We start from the raw sequence: 16435 nt of genomic DNA on the forward strand, positions 1-16435 counted from the left end.
CGTTCTGTTAAGAAAAAAAAATTCCTAAATCTAAGGGATTGGTTAGAACATATGCTATATTTTAAAATTTTCTTTAAAAATCTATATGACTTATATTAAGAAACGGAGGGAGTAATATATTAAAAAATATATGCTCTTTTGAAAAAAAATTCACATAGTAAATATCTGGAGTATCTTAATATTAGTATATCAACATACTCAAACTGATAAATGAGTATGTATACATACGCAATGTGATTTATTGATTATGGGAGTAACTACTCCCGAGAGTATATCAAATGCACCATATATATTCAGTAGCCAGCTACAAAATAAGTTATTCTATAGGCACCATCATTTATGATAATTTTATATACTAATTTACGATAATGTTAATGCATATTTATGATAATTGGGTTACTATAACATATAAGGATATTTACCATAACGTTATAGTAAACCACTTATCAAGGAGTTACTATAATCTCGTAAATTAACATAGTAATTATTGTAACTCAAAGTGGCTACAGAATAAGTTATTTTGTAGCCAGCTACAAGGTAGTGTGTGTGTGCATATATATATATATATATATATATATATATATATATATATATATATATATATATATATATATATATATATATATATATATATATTTGCGAATGATACCTAGATATATATTAAATTTAGATACATAGTAAAAGCCAGGATTTAGAAAAGCCAGAATGATCTACAATTTAAATGGGCAGAGTATTTTTTTTGTGCTTGAAATGGTTTGACTCAGATCAAAGCAAAATCATCAGATATTTAGAAAGAAACTGTGTTGTCCATTCAAACTTATCAAAGATGATAACTGGGCAAGGAAGGCACACACTTGTACCAAAAACGACCGCCACACCTGTGGTGAGATTTGCTGCTTTAGATCAATGCAAAAGCTTGTTGTGTGCCAAACTTTATTTGCAGTTCAAACAATACGTGGATTGAGATTTGGTGCTGTAGATTAGTGCAAAAGCTTTTGGTGTGCCTAACTTTATTTGCAATTCAAACACAATGTCAGTCGGTGTGGCAGTCTTAACTTTGCTGTGGCGTGGCGCGGCGGAGAACCAAACGCGCCCACTGTCATATTGGCAAGTGCCCATTGTACCCACATAAAAGTTTCCATTTTGATACACATTAGATAAACGCAATCCAATTTCTTTCTAATCTCTCCTTATCCTTGTCGTATCACACAGGGGGGTCAGGAACTTTTCTTCAGTGCCAACCTCGTTCAACCCTTCCTCCTGCAAACGGAAGTAGGTATACATAACCCCAGCTAAGCTAATAAACCAAAATCAGTGAATTTTCATTCCAACCAAGGATAACCAGTTAACCACATAGAAACGCAAAATTTAAATGTCTGATGCATACAAAAATACGGAGACTGGCACACAATTAATCTGCACCACGACTAATTGAGCTGCTAAAGGATTTCTCGAGGCTGTCTACATAATGATCATGCTGATGAAACACAATAGGCAATGCGGTGTACAAGACATCATGCTGACGCCTTTGCCTATGACAAATGGGGCGGCTATCTGTGATAACCAAAGCTCGTATAAGGGTTTTGGATAGACCTGCGGTGGAATTATGAAGCACCAGGTTTGTGGAAGTGTCAACTTCAGCCTCTATTTGCAGCTCTTTCCCTCTCCCGCTTGTTATACAGCTTCTCAAGAACACGCTTGGCCTCACATGACGGGAAATTGCTCAGATCATAGTAATGTGGCGCAATATCAATTAGCCTGCACACAAGTCACACAGAAAATATCAACATATCCATCTTCAAATGGTCAAACTAAACAAGTGATCAGCTTTGTTCAGGTAGTAGCAACTCACCATTCCCCACGGATATCAGTGACTGTGCGGATGAAATTCCTGGTGGTCAAGACGTATTCATTGTAGATGACCCACTCTGGCTTATGGTCCATACAATTGGAGGGATGAAGATGGACGACCTAGCAAGGAAGGAAGGGTTACAAGACTTCAGTACCACACCCTAAGCAAGAAAACTTAAGATTCTTTGAACATGGAAAATAGAAACCTGGTTATCTTTTACAGTCAGGTAATGTCCAGTTCGTTCCAGGTGAGCGACCTGCATGAAATACCCTGCAAGCATGGTTTTCCTGATATTGACATAGTACTCACGGCTATTGAAATCCGTGCTGCACATCTTGAGGTTGAATCTAGTCATGATGCGAACAAGCTGTTGTCTGACATTGTCTGCAGACTTAAGTGCTCTGGAATTGATAAAGTTCTCGTAACACCACTGGGCATCTTCATCTGCATCACCAATAAAATAACTGTTAGGAAGGGAAAAAGATGGATGCAACTGAGCCAACTCAAGGCCTCCACTGAAATTAGTGGTTCACTTTAACTTTCAACAGGTGGTTCAACAAGGATAGGTCCATAAGCCCAACCCGTAGCGACATGCATCCCTAATTGAATGAGGCTAATGGACTTACTGTTTTGCTTGTATGCATGGTATACATTCAGAAGCGTCAGATGGTCCCCATCAATATGGCCAAATCGAGCCTTCGCCTCATCAGCAGCCTTTTGAGCCTCCCTAGGCCGGAGGAAGCAATTGGGTACTAGAGAAAGAATATGGTAATAACAGACGAAGTCCACGGTGGTCAGCAGATGCAAAGAGGCGAGACGATACCATTTGCTTTGTCAGAATAACTCAACTAACAGCAATTATCTGCATCAGCCTAAACTGTATGATCATTTCGACCAATAGCCCAAGAAGCCAGGTGAATGACAGTTGCTGATGACAGCCCATTAAAGAAATGCACAAGAAAATGATGCTAAGCGCACATGCAGTAGTATGCATGCAAGCTCACATGCTATAATAGAAACCTGGCACTTTGCTTGAACAGAACTGACAAGCAAAGTAGTCCAGATAAACATATAGACAAGATAATTTGTAGAAATGCAATTTCTTAACCTTTAGTGATAATTAACATACCTGACAGCATGGCAGATATTGATAAGATCTCATTCGAACAGTTGTACTTTGGACTGATGACAAGCATCTTTGACATTTGTGGATCCAGGGGAAACTCACTCATCATCTCACCTAACTGTGTTAGATTACCTTCATCATCTAGTGCACCCAAATAGTTCAAAACTTCTAAGGCCCTCATTAGAGTTTCTGGTGCTGGAGGATCCATAAAGTCAAAATGTACTAAATCATCAATTCCAAGTTTCTTCAAGGTAAGAACTGTATTTGCCAGGTTCGACCGAAGAATTTCTGGGTATGTCTGTGGTTGCAAATCCTCATTAAAACTCTTCTCTGTGTATAGCCTAAAGCACTTCCCAGGCTGCGTTCGTCCAGCACGACCAGCTCTCTGATGAGCACTTGCCTTAGAAATTGGTGACACCAGGAGGGATTCCACCCTTATTCTTGGGTTGTAAACTATCTGTTTGGAAAACCCCGGGTCTATCACATAAACTATGCCATCTATAGTTAAGGATGTTTCAGCAATGTTGGTGGACACAACAATTTTCCTTCCAGGAGGACCTCCTTCCTTCAATGGGGCAGGAGCAGGTTCAAAAATCTTCTGCTGCATGGCTGGGGGCAGTGTAGAGTATAAAGGCACGACTTTAACTGGGCCAACCTGATCTCCCATATTATTAATTTCCTTATTGATTTTCCGACATGCATCCTCAATCTCCTCTTCTCCAGTAAGGAATACAAGGATATCACCAGCAGGTTCACACATATGTATTTGCACAACTGTCCTCAGAGCAGCCTCTAGATAGTCCCTCTCTGGTTCTTGGGTATAAAATATCTCAACTGGATGAAGTCTCCCAGGCACCTTCATCAAAGGTGCACCGCTGAAGTAACCCTGGAATTTCTCTGCTTCAAGGGTAGCGCTCATAACAACAAGCTTCAAATCTGGTCTATTTTTTAGAACCTCCTTCAGAAGCCCAAACAGAACATCTGTTGCCAAAGTCCTCTCATGAGCCTCATCAAGAACAATCACCTTGTACTTCTCTAAAAGTGGGTCTGCCATTGCTTCTCTCAGAAGCATACCATCTGTCAAATATCTGATAGGAAGCAATAGTGTTCAACACAACAGGATTAGATCAGAATACCTAAAAAAGAAAAGAAACATACACACCATATCAATCTGCCAAAAGGATAGTGCATCTAATCATGTTCTTAAACGAAACATAGAGACATATAAAAAGGCTTACTTAAGAACAGTTTTGTGGCTGCTGCAATCCTCAAACCGGATGCTGTAACCCACTTCTTCCCCAATAGTAACATCCATCTCCTCCGCCACACGCCTGGAGACTGACATTGCTGCGACCCTCCGTGGCTGAGTGCAGGCAACCATGGAACGGTTACTTAAGCCTTCCGCCTCAAGAACAAATTGGGGGATCTGTTCAACATAACGCAAATCAATCATCACAACTTAATTGAGCGAGAATGACATATACAAGGACCACAAGTTCAAATCAATTTATAGAGAAACTAATAAGATCATAATAAGCATAGCCTTTCCTTCATTACACAAACAAATGACCAATTTTCCATGCCCATAAGTGGGTAGCCCCTAAAACATCTATCCCCTGACCTTGGCCATAAACAATAGATAGAATTAAGAAAATCAAGCCATCCAGTACACTAATCGGGGATCTGCTCAACATATAACCCAAATAAACCATCACAAGTGTTGAGCAAGGTTATGGACAAATATAAAAAAAGGGCGTACCCAGTGCAGAGAGCTCCCGCTCTGTGCGGGGTCTAGGGAAGGGTGTTAGTGGCAAGCCTTATCCTCGCCTGTGCAATGCGAGGAGACCGTGACTCGAACCCGGGACCTTCCAGTCACAGGCGGTAAAACTCTGCCGCTTGCACCAAGCCCTCGCCTGTTCTTAAGGTTATGGACAAATATCATATAATAATAACAAAGCGAACAATAACCTGGCCTCAGTTATGCAAACAAGTGCATAAATATGTCTGAGCACTTTACCAACGGAACGATTGGGCAATCTATAATAGCACTATCTCCTAACCTTAGCTACAAACGATATAATAAGAAAATCAAACATCCCAGTAACCTAATCAGCAGGGCATAGCTGCATAGGAGAAGGCGTATGGGTATTGTAGCGTTTGCAGTACCTGAGTTGTCTTCCCGCTTCCCGTTTCGCCGACGAGGATGAGGGTCTGGTTGTCGCAGAGGGAGCGGAGGAACTCCTCCTTCTGCTGCCACACGGGGAGCGTGCGGCGCTTCTCGAGGATCTCGAAGTACCGCGCCGTGTAGGGCCGCCCGTTCCACCGGTTGACAGACGGGCTGCCCCCCGCCGCGGTGGCGGCGGCGCCGTTGGAGGCGGCGCGGCCCAGCTTGGCGGACACGGAGGTCGCGTCGACCACGTCGAAGAGGCTCACCTTCCGCTTCCGCTCCGTCCCCATGGCGGCGGCGGCGGCGGCGGCGGCGGCGAGAGACGACGAGCGGTCCTTCGCTCGCGCGGTTCCCAGGAGGAGGCGGGAGAGCGGGAGGAGGGTGGAGGAGGCAAACCCTACCTTTGTTCTGGAGGGGTCGTTCGTATATTTGGGAATTTTGCACTGACAAATAGCAGGTCCGCGAGAGCGTGAAGCCGAGGCGCCGTGCGGGAGACAGGAGTAGGACGGTGCGAAGGCGGGTTATTGGAGTTATGAAAGCGGCTTCCTTTAGATAAACGACCGTGCCTTTTCCTAATATAAAGGCCTCCACCGTACTCACTGAAACTATATCTGGGTAAAAAAATTTAGCCAGACGCGTTTGGATCCAGCAGCTCCGATCTGCACCACCAAAATGGTAGATATATCGATTCAGGCCCCGTTTAGTTCCAACCCAAAAACCAAAAATTTTCAAGATTCTCCGTCACATCGAATCTTGCGGCACATGTATGGAGTACTAAATGTAGACGAAAAAAAAACTAACTACACAGTTGATCGAGAAATCGTGAGACGAATCTTTTAAGTCTAAATAGTCTATAATTGGATAATTTTTGTCAAATACAAATGAAAGTGCTATAGTAGCCAAAAGCCAAAAATTTTCGGAACTAAACAGGGCCTCACTAAATTGGTAGAGCAGAAAATTACCCATCGTACCATTAATTACATAAAAACGGTTTGTTCTATTTTTTTTGTTCGTAGCGTCATCTTCTTCTTTCCCGTGCACACGAATGCAGGTCGACGGCATCGTGAGCTCATGCTGCCGCCCGCCATGGCTGGGATTTTTTTATTTTTAATCCAATTTTAATCAATATTTTAATACTAATCCCAAAAAACACTATTTGCACAAACTGACCCTTTTGGTTGCGCTAGCGTGGCTGGCGTGACAGTACCACGCTGTCGCGCCACATGCGCGGCGCGACAAGCCGAGCCATGGTGGCGCCCGACGTTGACCGTACCTGGCGTGGCGAAGCGTGGGCCCCGCCCTGTCGCGCCAGCGACTCTAGTGCAACAGCTCTGTCGCGCCAGGCGGGCTAGCGCGACAAGGCGAGTTAGGTTTTGGTCGGCCCGGCCCATTTCTTTTCTCTCGCTCTCACCTGCCTGCTCGCGAACCCGCCCGCCACTGCCGCCGCCGCCCCGACGAGTGGACGTCCTAGCTCTGTGGAGTGCAGTACACTGCGAGGTAAAACTCCGTGTTCTCGATTTCTTGGTTTGTTAGCTTATTTCTTGGTTGACTAGGGTTAGGAAATTTAGGAGGCTTTCAATGTTTGTAGCATAAGTTGTTAAAATTTGCTGCATTGATTAGGTTTAGGATATACTCTTCCCATGGATTTGACGTAAACTACGTGTTGCATGGACCTAGGTAGTTGATGCATGGGAGATTTGGATGGGTTAGTATGTTGCCTTTGTTGAAATGGACCTATTGTAGTGTATTAGTGAATGGATATTATTTATTTTTGAAATGTGTATTCATGTGTTGTTGATGTGTTCGTTCCTATTTTATAGATGGATCGGTTAGTGTGATTGTTTTATGGTGGCAAAGTTAAAGGAAATGGAGAGTTTGAAAGCATGCAAGAATATATTCGGTTCTTTAGTACACCTCCTACCTTTGATGGTTTGGTTAGCCAATGCCGGGATAAATTTAGGTGTCCACTAAGATTGAGAGGTCGATTTGACTATAGGAAGGAACGAGCACACTATGTGTGGATGTCTTTATCATGTGAGGATGAATGGAACAACTACGTAGAAGTTGTCAAGAGTAGTGGTGTTAAGTGCTTGGAAGTTGTTGTGGAGAAGGGGTGTAGCCCAATTGTGGTGGTTGTAGATGATAATATGGATGTGGAGCCCATAGAGAACCTTTCCCAAGACAAAGAGTTACAGGCGGTTGTCGTTAAAGAAGTTGATAGGTCATGTGAGCCTGGTGCCTTGAATGATGATTTCGATGAAGAAACGTTTGATGAGGACGATGACAACGGAGATGGAACACATGATATGGACGACATATCCCAAGGATCGGAGGATGACGAATGAAGATGACTTGACTTCGGGGCCAAGTACTTCGGATGATGTGTTGCAGGATGAGTATAGGTCCAAGCCTAGCAGCGAGGACGAAAGTGATTGTTGTGAGGGAGGGTTTGCGGACGTAATAGGAGTCCTAGCTGATGGGTCATTAAGAATGGAGTACTATGACGTCGAATTGAGGCAATTGAAGGTTGTCCATGTGGAGGTACAATTGGTACCAAATTTTATGGACATTAGTACGGTTGACGAGGCAATATGTGACATTGGTTTGACGTTGTTGGTCGATGAGGTACCAGATAGTTAGGATGTGGAGATTAAGAAGGGAATAGTATTTGATACGTTGGAGCATCTCAAGTATTTCTGGATGGATTATGCCATTAGGTTTCACGGGCCATATTATGTGACCCACTCTGATAAGAACAAGAGGTACACAGTGCTTTGTAAGAATGGATGTCAATGGGGTCTATGGGCTCAGAGGCTGAGAAATGAAAAGTGGAAGATTCGCAATGTGAGGCAACCTCACATGTGTCGATCTTCGAAGCCGAAGGGTGTGCATGACCAAAATATAGCATGTTACCTTGGTCATCGTCTTGTTGGCTCGGTTAGGGCCGATAGCGACACATCTGTTTCAAGCTTGATCGAGACTATATTTGGATTCACTGGTTATAGAGTGAAGTACTCAAAGGTATGGCGAACAAAGCAGCATGCTATAGAGTTGCTATGGGGCGATTAGAAAGAGGCGTACAACCAAGTTCCTAGGATTCTAAGTGCCATGAAACACTTCAATCTAGGCCTTAGGTGGTATCCTTATGTGGGTCGCATTGTCACGGACGTGGATGGCGTTCCGAAGCATGTTATGCAGGGAGTTTTTTGGTGTTTGGCTTAGTCCACCGAGGCCTTCAAGCATTGCCATCCCTTAGTACTTGTTGATAGTACCTTCCTGATAGGCAAATACAGGGGTGTATTGATGATTGCCGTTGGAGTAGACCCGGACAATCAACTTGTCCCTTTAGCATTCGCTTTGGCTGAGGGTGAGAACGACGACAGCTGGTGTTGGTTGATGAAGCTTGTGAGACAGAATATCCTCCATTCATCTCAGAACATGTGCATGATCTCAGATCAACATCACAGTCTCTTGACAACTATGAAAGAGCATGTAGATGGATGCCCTCCTCCTAAGCATCGGTGGTGCATGAGGCACTTTGTTGCAAACATATGGAGGAGGCAGAAGAAAAAGGAGGTAGTGTAGAAGTTGAAGTCATTGTGTGGGTGTCGAACAAAGGAAAAGTTTGAAGAGACTCTTGCGAAGTTACAGAAGGTCCTGAATGCTAGGGCAAAGAGTTGGCTTGAGGATCGGATGCATCAAAGGGATAAGTGGGCTCTTGCATTCGATGCAGGAGGTTTTCGATACTACGTGATGACTACCAATTCTTTAGAATCGTTCAATAAGGTATTCAAGGGTATCCATGTAGTTCCCATGTTAGGTATTGTGGAGTACTCGTTCAGGAAATGCAACGAATACTTTATGAATCGATGGAACATAGCAAAGTGTCCAAAGAGAAATGGTGTAGAGCCAGTAGAAAACACTTGGATCTCTCAGAGATGATAGCTTCCAACCAAGTGGGGGAGGCCTTTGGGCCATCAAGGTTAGTCTACAATATTAGGTCAGCCGGAGGGACAAACCTAGGTGGTGAGAAGTACGGTGGTAGGAATTATAGGGTTGACCTTGACAAAGCAGAATGCTCTTGTAATATTCCACAACTCTTCCATGTGCCTTGCTCGCATGTCATCACAGCTTGCAGATGCAGGGGTCTAGACTAGGAAAGTGAAAAGTTCATGTCTCCTTTTTACCTCATTGAAAGGTCCTTGTTTAGTTTTGGTAATTGAGTGACAACCTTAGGTGGACTAATATGTGTTTGAGTGAGATACATAGGTGATTAGTCCAAAGTACATCATGTGTGAGCAACCTATGCCATGGAGATGAAATAGCTTGGATTTGTTGCAAGGCTCACACATGTGATGAAGGAGCTCATTGCATATAAGACATGACATTGAGTCATGTGACTAAGGTGGAGAAGATCAAGACAAGGCTTGGCTTGGTGGACCAGTTGTCAGTGTGAAGGGCAAGTTGGAGGCTTTGGAGCGATGGACCGCGTGGCGATGAAGCTTGAGCAAGACTTGGCGCCGATGGACAAAGGCAATGGTGAAAAGCAAGTGAGGTCAAGATTGATGAACCAATAAGGTCACGTGATGATATGAACTGGATCATATCATTTGTGATATGGTTGGTGCATGTGTTGCATTAACATTAGAGGAGATGGAATAAAATGCGCAAGGTAAAGTTATAACCTATAGGGCATTTCATTTCATCAGTCATAGGTGAGTAGAGAAGTTTATGACCGAGTTTAGGATAGATGGCCGTACTATTAAGAGGGGCAAACATATTTGCATATCGGTCATCTAGTGCCACTCGAGTGATCTAACTTTGCATCATTGCTAGGATCAAGTGGCGTGGTGAATTGAGTGACTAATCCTTTGGAAAATGTTTGTGAAAAGCTAACACACATACACAAGTTGGTGATCACTTGGTGGTGTTAGCACATTTACAAAGGTGAAGAAGTTGGTAAAGAAGAGGAGGCAAAACCAGGCTCGGAGTGCTGCCTGGGTGGCATCGCCACCCCTGGTCCAGTGGCACCGCCACCCTAGGGTGGTGCCCACCTAGAGGCCGAGAGGAAGGAGTTGGTTTGTGCCCTGGGGGGCACCACCACCCCTAGGGTGGTGCCCACTAGACCGATGCCAAGAGCAGCAGCGTGGGTGACTTGGTCACCACCGTGTCCAACGTGCACCACCGTGAGGAGGGCGGTGGCACCGCCAAGGGCTATCCGGTGCACCACTAGGGCACCACCCCTTTTTATCTAGAGAGCTGGTATTTCGCATAGTTGGCCGGGGGTCACTGCACACCTATGGTGGTGCACCGCCCCTAGCTGTCCGGTGACCTTCTAGCCATTGGAATTTGACCATTAGGGAGGGCACCGCTGTATTTGGTGCCCTTGCAGAAACCAGCAGCTTTGCTCCAATGGCTCTATTTGGCTTGGGTGCTATAAATAGAGGTGGAACTTGGGCTTGGGCTGGTTGCTGAGCACACTAGAGCCTTGGTGGCTTATATGGTGGTGCTTGGGAGCCCTCTAACTCACTTGTGCTTGATAGTGATCATCTGATCAAGTGAGTGAGCGATTCTAGTGTGATTGCATCATGAGGTTACATTGAGTGGCACTAGGCGATCGTGTTGCAAGTTGGTGGTGCTGGTTACTCTTGGAGGTTGCCATCTCCTAGATGGCTTGGTGGCTTATGACTTTGTTGAAGCACATAAGAAGATTGTGCGGTGCTCCGAAGGAGCATTTGTGAGGGGGTTTGTGGTCACCCCACGGGGATCGCGAAGAGCAACTTTAGTTGAGCGTGTCATTGAGGTACCCTCACTTTATGGGTAGGTTCTTACGGTGCCTGACATGCGGGCTTGGTGGGTGATGCTAATTAGCCGCCAAACCACCAAGTGAGCAGTCAACATAACGTGGACGTAGCTTGGTGGCAACCAAGTGAACCTTAGGAGAAAATCACCGTGTCAACATTGTCTTCATCATCTTCTCGATGGTTTGCTTTTCGCACAACACAAGCTTGTATTTACATTTCATACATTATGCTTGTGTAGTTGCTCTTGTAACTAGTTTAGCTTTAGTAGTGTCGGTGTTTTGAGTAAACACCAACAAGTAAATTTGTGTTATTGCACATCTGGCCCAGATAGTGTGCTAAAAAGACACAAGGTTTATACTGGTTCGGGTAGAATGTCCCTATGTCCAGTTCGTGGCTGCTGCTCGTGTTATTAACATTGAAAAGTTTATAGTAGGGGTTGCAAATAGGCAATAGAGGGATAGGTCCCAAGTCTCTGATGAAAAGGTTGAATGGGTACTAAGAGCTTAGTTACTGCTTAGCTATGTGTGATATGATGCGTGATGTGTTGAATCGATCCCTTTAGTAGGGTGCCCTGCCTTCCCTTTTATAGGCTAAGGGAGAGCAGGGATTACAGATGGGAGAAAAACCAGAGGCAAAGGAGGTCCTTCAAAGATGCAGGGTCTTCCTTTTCCTCTATGCGGGCCCCACTGACATGGTAGGCGGTGCCAGAGATAGCTCCACGCTGGGCGTTTGTCTGCTGATGATGCCATGTCCTAGCATTGTCAACAAGTTGTCATATCCCATCCCACCCCGATGGGCGGCGCGATGGACTAGGGTGCTGATCCGCTGCCATACAGGGAGCAAACGGTGTAGTGACTGCACGTCCATTACTGTAGGTGATGTGAGCTTCCTCCTAGATTGTAGTGGTTGTCGTGAGCTTCCATCAAGATCCGTGCCCGTGGGCAAATGGCGACGCCCATAATACTGTAAGACAAATATCGACGCCTACAACACTATTTGGCCTCTAACATGCCTAGAAGGTCTTAGAGCGCCCTTCTTGTCATATCCTAATGGTACTTTCCTATAGGCATATAGGGTATGGTCCTCGATATTGCGGTTGACTTGAGTGCCCTACCTTATCTACACGTGTCGTTAGGGAGGAGTCGCACGCAGACATCGGGTGAGGCGGAGCCAACCCTCGGGGGTCGGGTGAAGCGGAGCCCATCCTTAGATGTTGGGCGAGGTGGAGCCATCCTTCAGACATCAAGCGAGGTGGAGCTAGCCCTGCAACATTGGGTGAGGTGGAGCCAGCCCTCCGACGTCGGGCGAGGCAGAGCCAACCCTCGGGGGTTGAGCAAAGCAGAGCCAGTCCTCAGACGTTGGGCGAGGTAGAGCCATCCTTCAGTTGTCGGGCAAGGTGGATCCATCCTTCAGACATCGGGTGAGGTCGAGCCATCCCTCGGGAGTCAGCATGAGGCATTCCTAACCCTCGAGGGTCAGACAATCTGACGAAATGGAGCCTGCGGCCTTGGTGGTTTGGACGAGGCGGAGCCTACTAGGAAATGTAGTCGTGTTCTTAATCGCTCTGATGAATTAGTGTTGATGGGTATCAACTCCTCTTCTTCAGGTACCCTAGTATTGGTCCCCGACAATAGCCCCTGAGCCCCCAGGCGATTCAAGTAGAATTGTTTGGGGGATCTTTTGACTTGCCAGCGGGTGCGCGTGAGCGCACCCGGTGGGTGTAGCCCCTAAGCCTACGGAGGAGTAGAATACTCCTTTGGAGGTTTTTTTGACTTGCCAGCGGGTGCGCATGAGCACACCCAGTGGGTGTAGCCCCTGAGCCTATGGAGGAGTAGAATACTCCTTTGGAAGTTTTTTCTAAAGGGAGGACTCTATGGGCCTTTGCTTTCTCTTGTCGCCCACGGCGTGCCCTATGGATGGCGATTCCCTTTTTGCCAAGGTCAGACCCTTCATGGGTGTGGTCATGAGTTTTGCTGGTTTGTTAGCTGTATAGTTCGATTGGGGTCCCGGTATCCTGTTTGTGGGGATCTGGTCAAGGTAAGCCTGACTGAGACTTAATCATGGGCCGAGGTGCCCGTGGCGCTTGTGCGCCTGGGCGTTGGCCACTTGTAGGGCCTAGCTCTTTCCACCCTTTGTTGTAGGGGTGTTTGGAGCAGTTGTTTGACCTATTGATGGGCCAACCGTTGGACTCCTAGGCCTAGACGGGCTGTAGATGCGCTTTTGATCCATATTCCTCTTACTCATAATGAGTCCCGGTCCACCCAGGGAGGCAAAATGTTTGACGGGTTTTTTGAAGGAAAGGATAGGGATTACGTGCACATATCCCATGGCGTGATGTTGTGGTAGATCATGGGAGGCACGGAGATCTAGGTGGATAGTTGGTTTTCTCATATCCATTGCCCCCATAAAACCAAAGGGTTCGCCCCTAGGGTTTCATACTTTGCCTCTTTGCCTTCGCATCTGCCACCTCCGCCGCCAATCGCCTAAGCTCCCCGCATCCGCATCTTAGCCATCATCAAGTTTGCATCCACCCACCCCCATCTTCCAATGGAGCCATGGTGCCACTCTGAAATCACCCTCCAGCGCCTGGAGGGCCTTGTCTACCGTGCTCTTCTCTACATGCAGACCACCGCCGAGGAGTGCTGGCTACCCACTGAGGAGGATATGTCGTCGTCGCCCGATGGCTACATCGTCTCATTCATGTGCTTCCATGAGCGTGAGTTTGCCACCCCCACCCATAGATTCCTTCGAGGACTGCTGTGCCATTATAAGATAGAGCTGCTGAAAGCTCTTGTTTGGTTTTGGTTAATTGATGAAACCCTAAGTGCTAATCTAGTTTATCAAAGTGATTATGAGATAGGTAGCACTACTCCAAGTGATGAAGCAATGGCGAAGATCATGATGATGGTGATGGCATGGTGATGATCAAATGCTTAAACTTGGAAAAGAAGAAAGAGAAAAACAAAAGGCTCAAGGCAAAGGTAAAAATTGTAGGAGCCATTTTGTTTTAGTGATCGAGACACTTAGCGAGTGTGATCACATTTAGGATCAATAGCCATACTGTTAAGAGGGGTGAAACTCATACCGAAATGCGGTTATCAAAGTGCCACTAGATGCTCTAACTCATTGCATATGCATTTAGGATCTAGTGGAGTACTAACACCCTTGAAAATATTTGTGAAAATATGCTAACACATGTGTATAAGGTGATACACTTGGTGGTTGGCACATTTGAGCAAGGGTGAAGGAGATAGAGATGAAAGAGGGTCAGTCTCGCTAATTCACAAAGTGATCGGACACTGGTCTTAGGGGGACCGGCATGTCCGGTCAGGCATGGCAGTGTAGATCGGCCGTCGGTCATTTGACCAGACGCTGGGTCTCGAACTGACCGGACGCTGGCAACGTCTGGTCAAGGTCAACCAGACGCATCCGGTCAAGGTTTGCCGTCTCTGGGAGCTTACTAGAAATGACCAAACACTAGGGGTTCAGCGTCCGGTCACTTGTGCTGAAGCGTCCGGTCATGTCGTGACCGTTGAGATCGGGCGGCTTCGGTTGAACGCAATGTTACATGTGGTTGTCATCGGGCGATCGGACGCTGGGTCCAGCATCTAGTCAACATGACTGGAGCGTCCGATCACCCTGAGTTGTGGCTAGTGAAGGGGTACAACGACTCTATTTCGTGGGGGCTTCTATTTAAGCCCCATGGCTGGTTCAAGCTTACTCTCTTGGCCATTTGCATTGACATAGCAACCTTGTGAGCTTAACCAAAGCCCTCCCACTCATCTCCATCATTGTTTCATCATTATTGTGAGATTGGGAGAGAATCCAAGTGCATTACTTGAGTGATTGCATCTAGAGGCACTTGGCTTTTGTGTTTCACTACAGGATTCACTTGTTACTCTTGGTGGTTGCCGCCACCTAGATGGCTTGGAGCAATGAGGATCGTTGAGCGGAGGTTAGTGATTGTCTCTGGCTCCGATTGTGGTGATTATGAGGGGTCTTGTGCCTTCCCCAGCGAAGAGCCGAAAGGTAACTCTAGTGGATTGCTCATGTCATTAAGTTACCTCACTTGAGGGTAGGTTCTTGCAGTGTCCAATTGTGTGGATGAGGTTTGTGCAACACCTCTTAGCTGCCGAATCACCAAGTGTTGGTTGACACAATGAGGACTGGTGTGCCGGCAAGCACGTGAACCTCAGGAGAAAATTGGTTGTCTCTTGCCCTTTGGTATTCTCCTGGTGATTGATTTAGTATTCATCTTGTAATTGGTTCACTCCTCTACATGGCGGTATAATCACCCTACTCACTCATTTATATTCTTGCAAACTAGTTGTGGCAAGCTCTTTAGTGTAATTAGAATTGAGAGCTTGCTTTGTTATTTTAAGTTTATCTAGTGGAGCTCTTTAGAATAGCAAGATTGAGAGCTCTTAGTGAGTAGTAATATTGCAAGTTATGTGCCTAGTAATCATTGCAACTAGAATTGTTGGATAGGTGGCTTGCAACCCTTGTAAAGCTAGAGCAAGTTTGCATTTCGCTATTTGTCATACTAATCAAATTGGTCTAGTTGATTTCTAGATTTTTTAAATAGGCTATTCACCCCCCTCTATCCATATTAGGACCTTTCAGCTATAGCACCTCAACCCCAATGGGATCCAACACATGGTGATGTTCGTCGCCTTATGTGAGGGATTCCTAGGGATCAGCCCCCACTTTGATTTGTGGTGGCACTTCTTCGCCATCACCCTCTAGAAGAAGAGGGAGAAGAGGTAGGAGCTGAATATGCCGATGGGATGCGTTAGCATCCAGCTTTGAAATAACTGGGTCAGCGACTACCCGGCAATGCGGCTATTGACCTCCAACAAGGGGTGGCATTCACATTAGTTTTATCTCAACAACGATGCCGACGCCTCCTTGCTGGAGTTTATCAGACGCTTAATCGAAGAGGCCCTAGATTCATGGAGGAAGTGGGGTGTCCCAGAGAAGGACAAGAACAGGATCTAGGCCCATCTCACCACCATTCGCTTCCTTATGGAGAAGGGGCTAAAGGGGTCGGGAATCATTGGCGCCTACCATACGAGGAGGGTGGCACCACTGATGAGGCATTCGCTTCCCCTATACGCGATTTCGCCTGGGGCATCATTCGACAGGACGACGTTTGCCGAGGAGGCACTCTCCCCCCTGAAGTCACGCAATACATCAAGGAGGCGATGGAGCCTTCTCAAGACAGTGCGGGCGCCCCTCTTGATTTTGTGTACCCAGTGCTGGGGCATCCCCTAATATGGCCAGAACCAGAGTACATTGTCCTTGTTAGGTTTCTCTTCCTCGTGCCTTCTTCTTTAATTGAACTTCCAACCCCTTGATACTGACATTGAGTTTGGGGGACCAGCTGAGGGACCTCATCCTTATGAATCTCCCAACTCTATTGTCGAGGGATTTGTCCATGAGGGCGGTGAACCGCACTAAGGTCGAGCAATAGAGGAAAGCAAAGG

General features: G+C 46.1%; 1 protein-coding gene across 2 annotated transcripts; it reads right to left on the reverse strand.

The window, feature by feature from the left end:
- Positions 1-917: 917 nt before the first annotated feature.
- Positions 918-5639, reverse strand: LOC136546036 (probable pre-mRNA-splicing factor ATP-dependent RNA helicase DEAH3). 2 transcript variants are annotated; one of them, XM_066538024.1, is made up of 8 exons: positions 5145-5639; positions 4217-4404; positions 2982-4066; positions 2479-2604; positions 2058-2296; positions 1853-1971; positions 1594-1758; positions 918-1260 (listed from the first exon to the last, which is right to left on the reverse strand). In XM_066538024.1, exons 1-7 carry the CDS (start codon positions 5433-5435, stop codon positions 1638-1640), a joined length of 2169 nt encoding a protein of 722 aa, XP_066394121.1. In that variant the 5' UTR covers positions 5436-5639; the 3' UTR covers positions 918-1260; positions 1594-1637. The 2 variants fall into 2 exon arrangements, with proteins under 2 accessions (XP_066394121.1, XP_066394113.1); XM_066538016.1 differs by lacking the exon at positions 918-1260 and having other exon boundaries at positions 1302-1758; positions 5145-5638.
- Positions 5640-16435: the final 10796 nt, after the last annotated feature.

The sequence above is a fragment of the Miscanthus floridulus genome, chromosome 1, assembly GCF_019320115.1.
Source record: "Miscanthus floridulus cultivar M001 chromosome 1, ASM1932011v1, whole genome shotgun sequence".
Lineage (NCBI taxonomy): Eukaryota > Viridiplantae > Streptophyta > Magnoliopsida > Poales > Poaceae > Miscanthus > Miscanthus floridulus.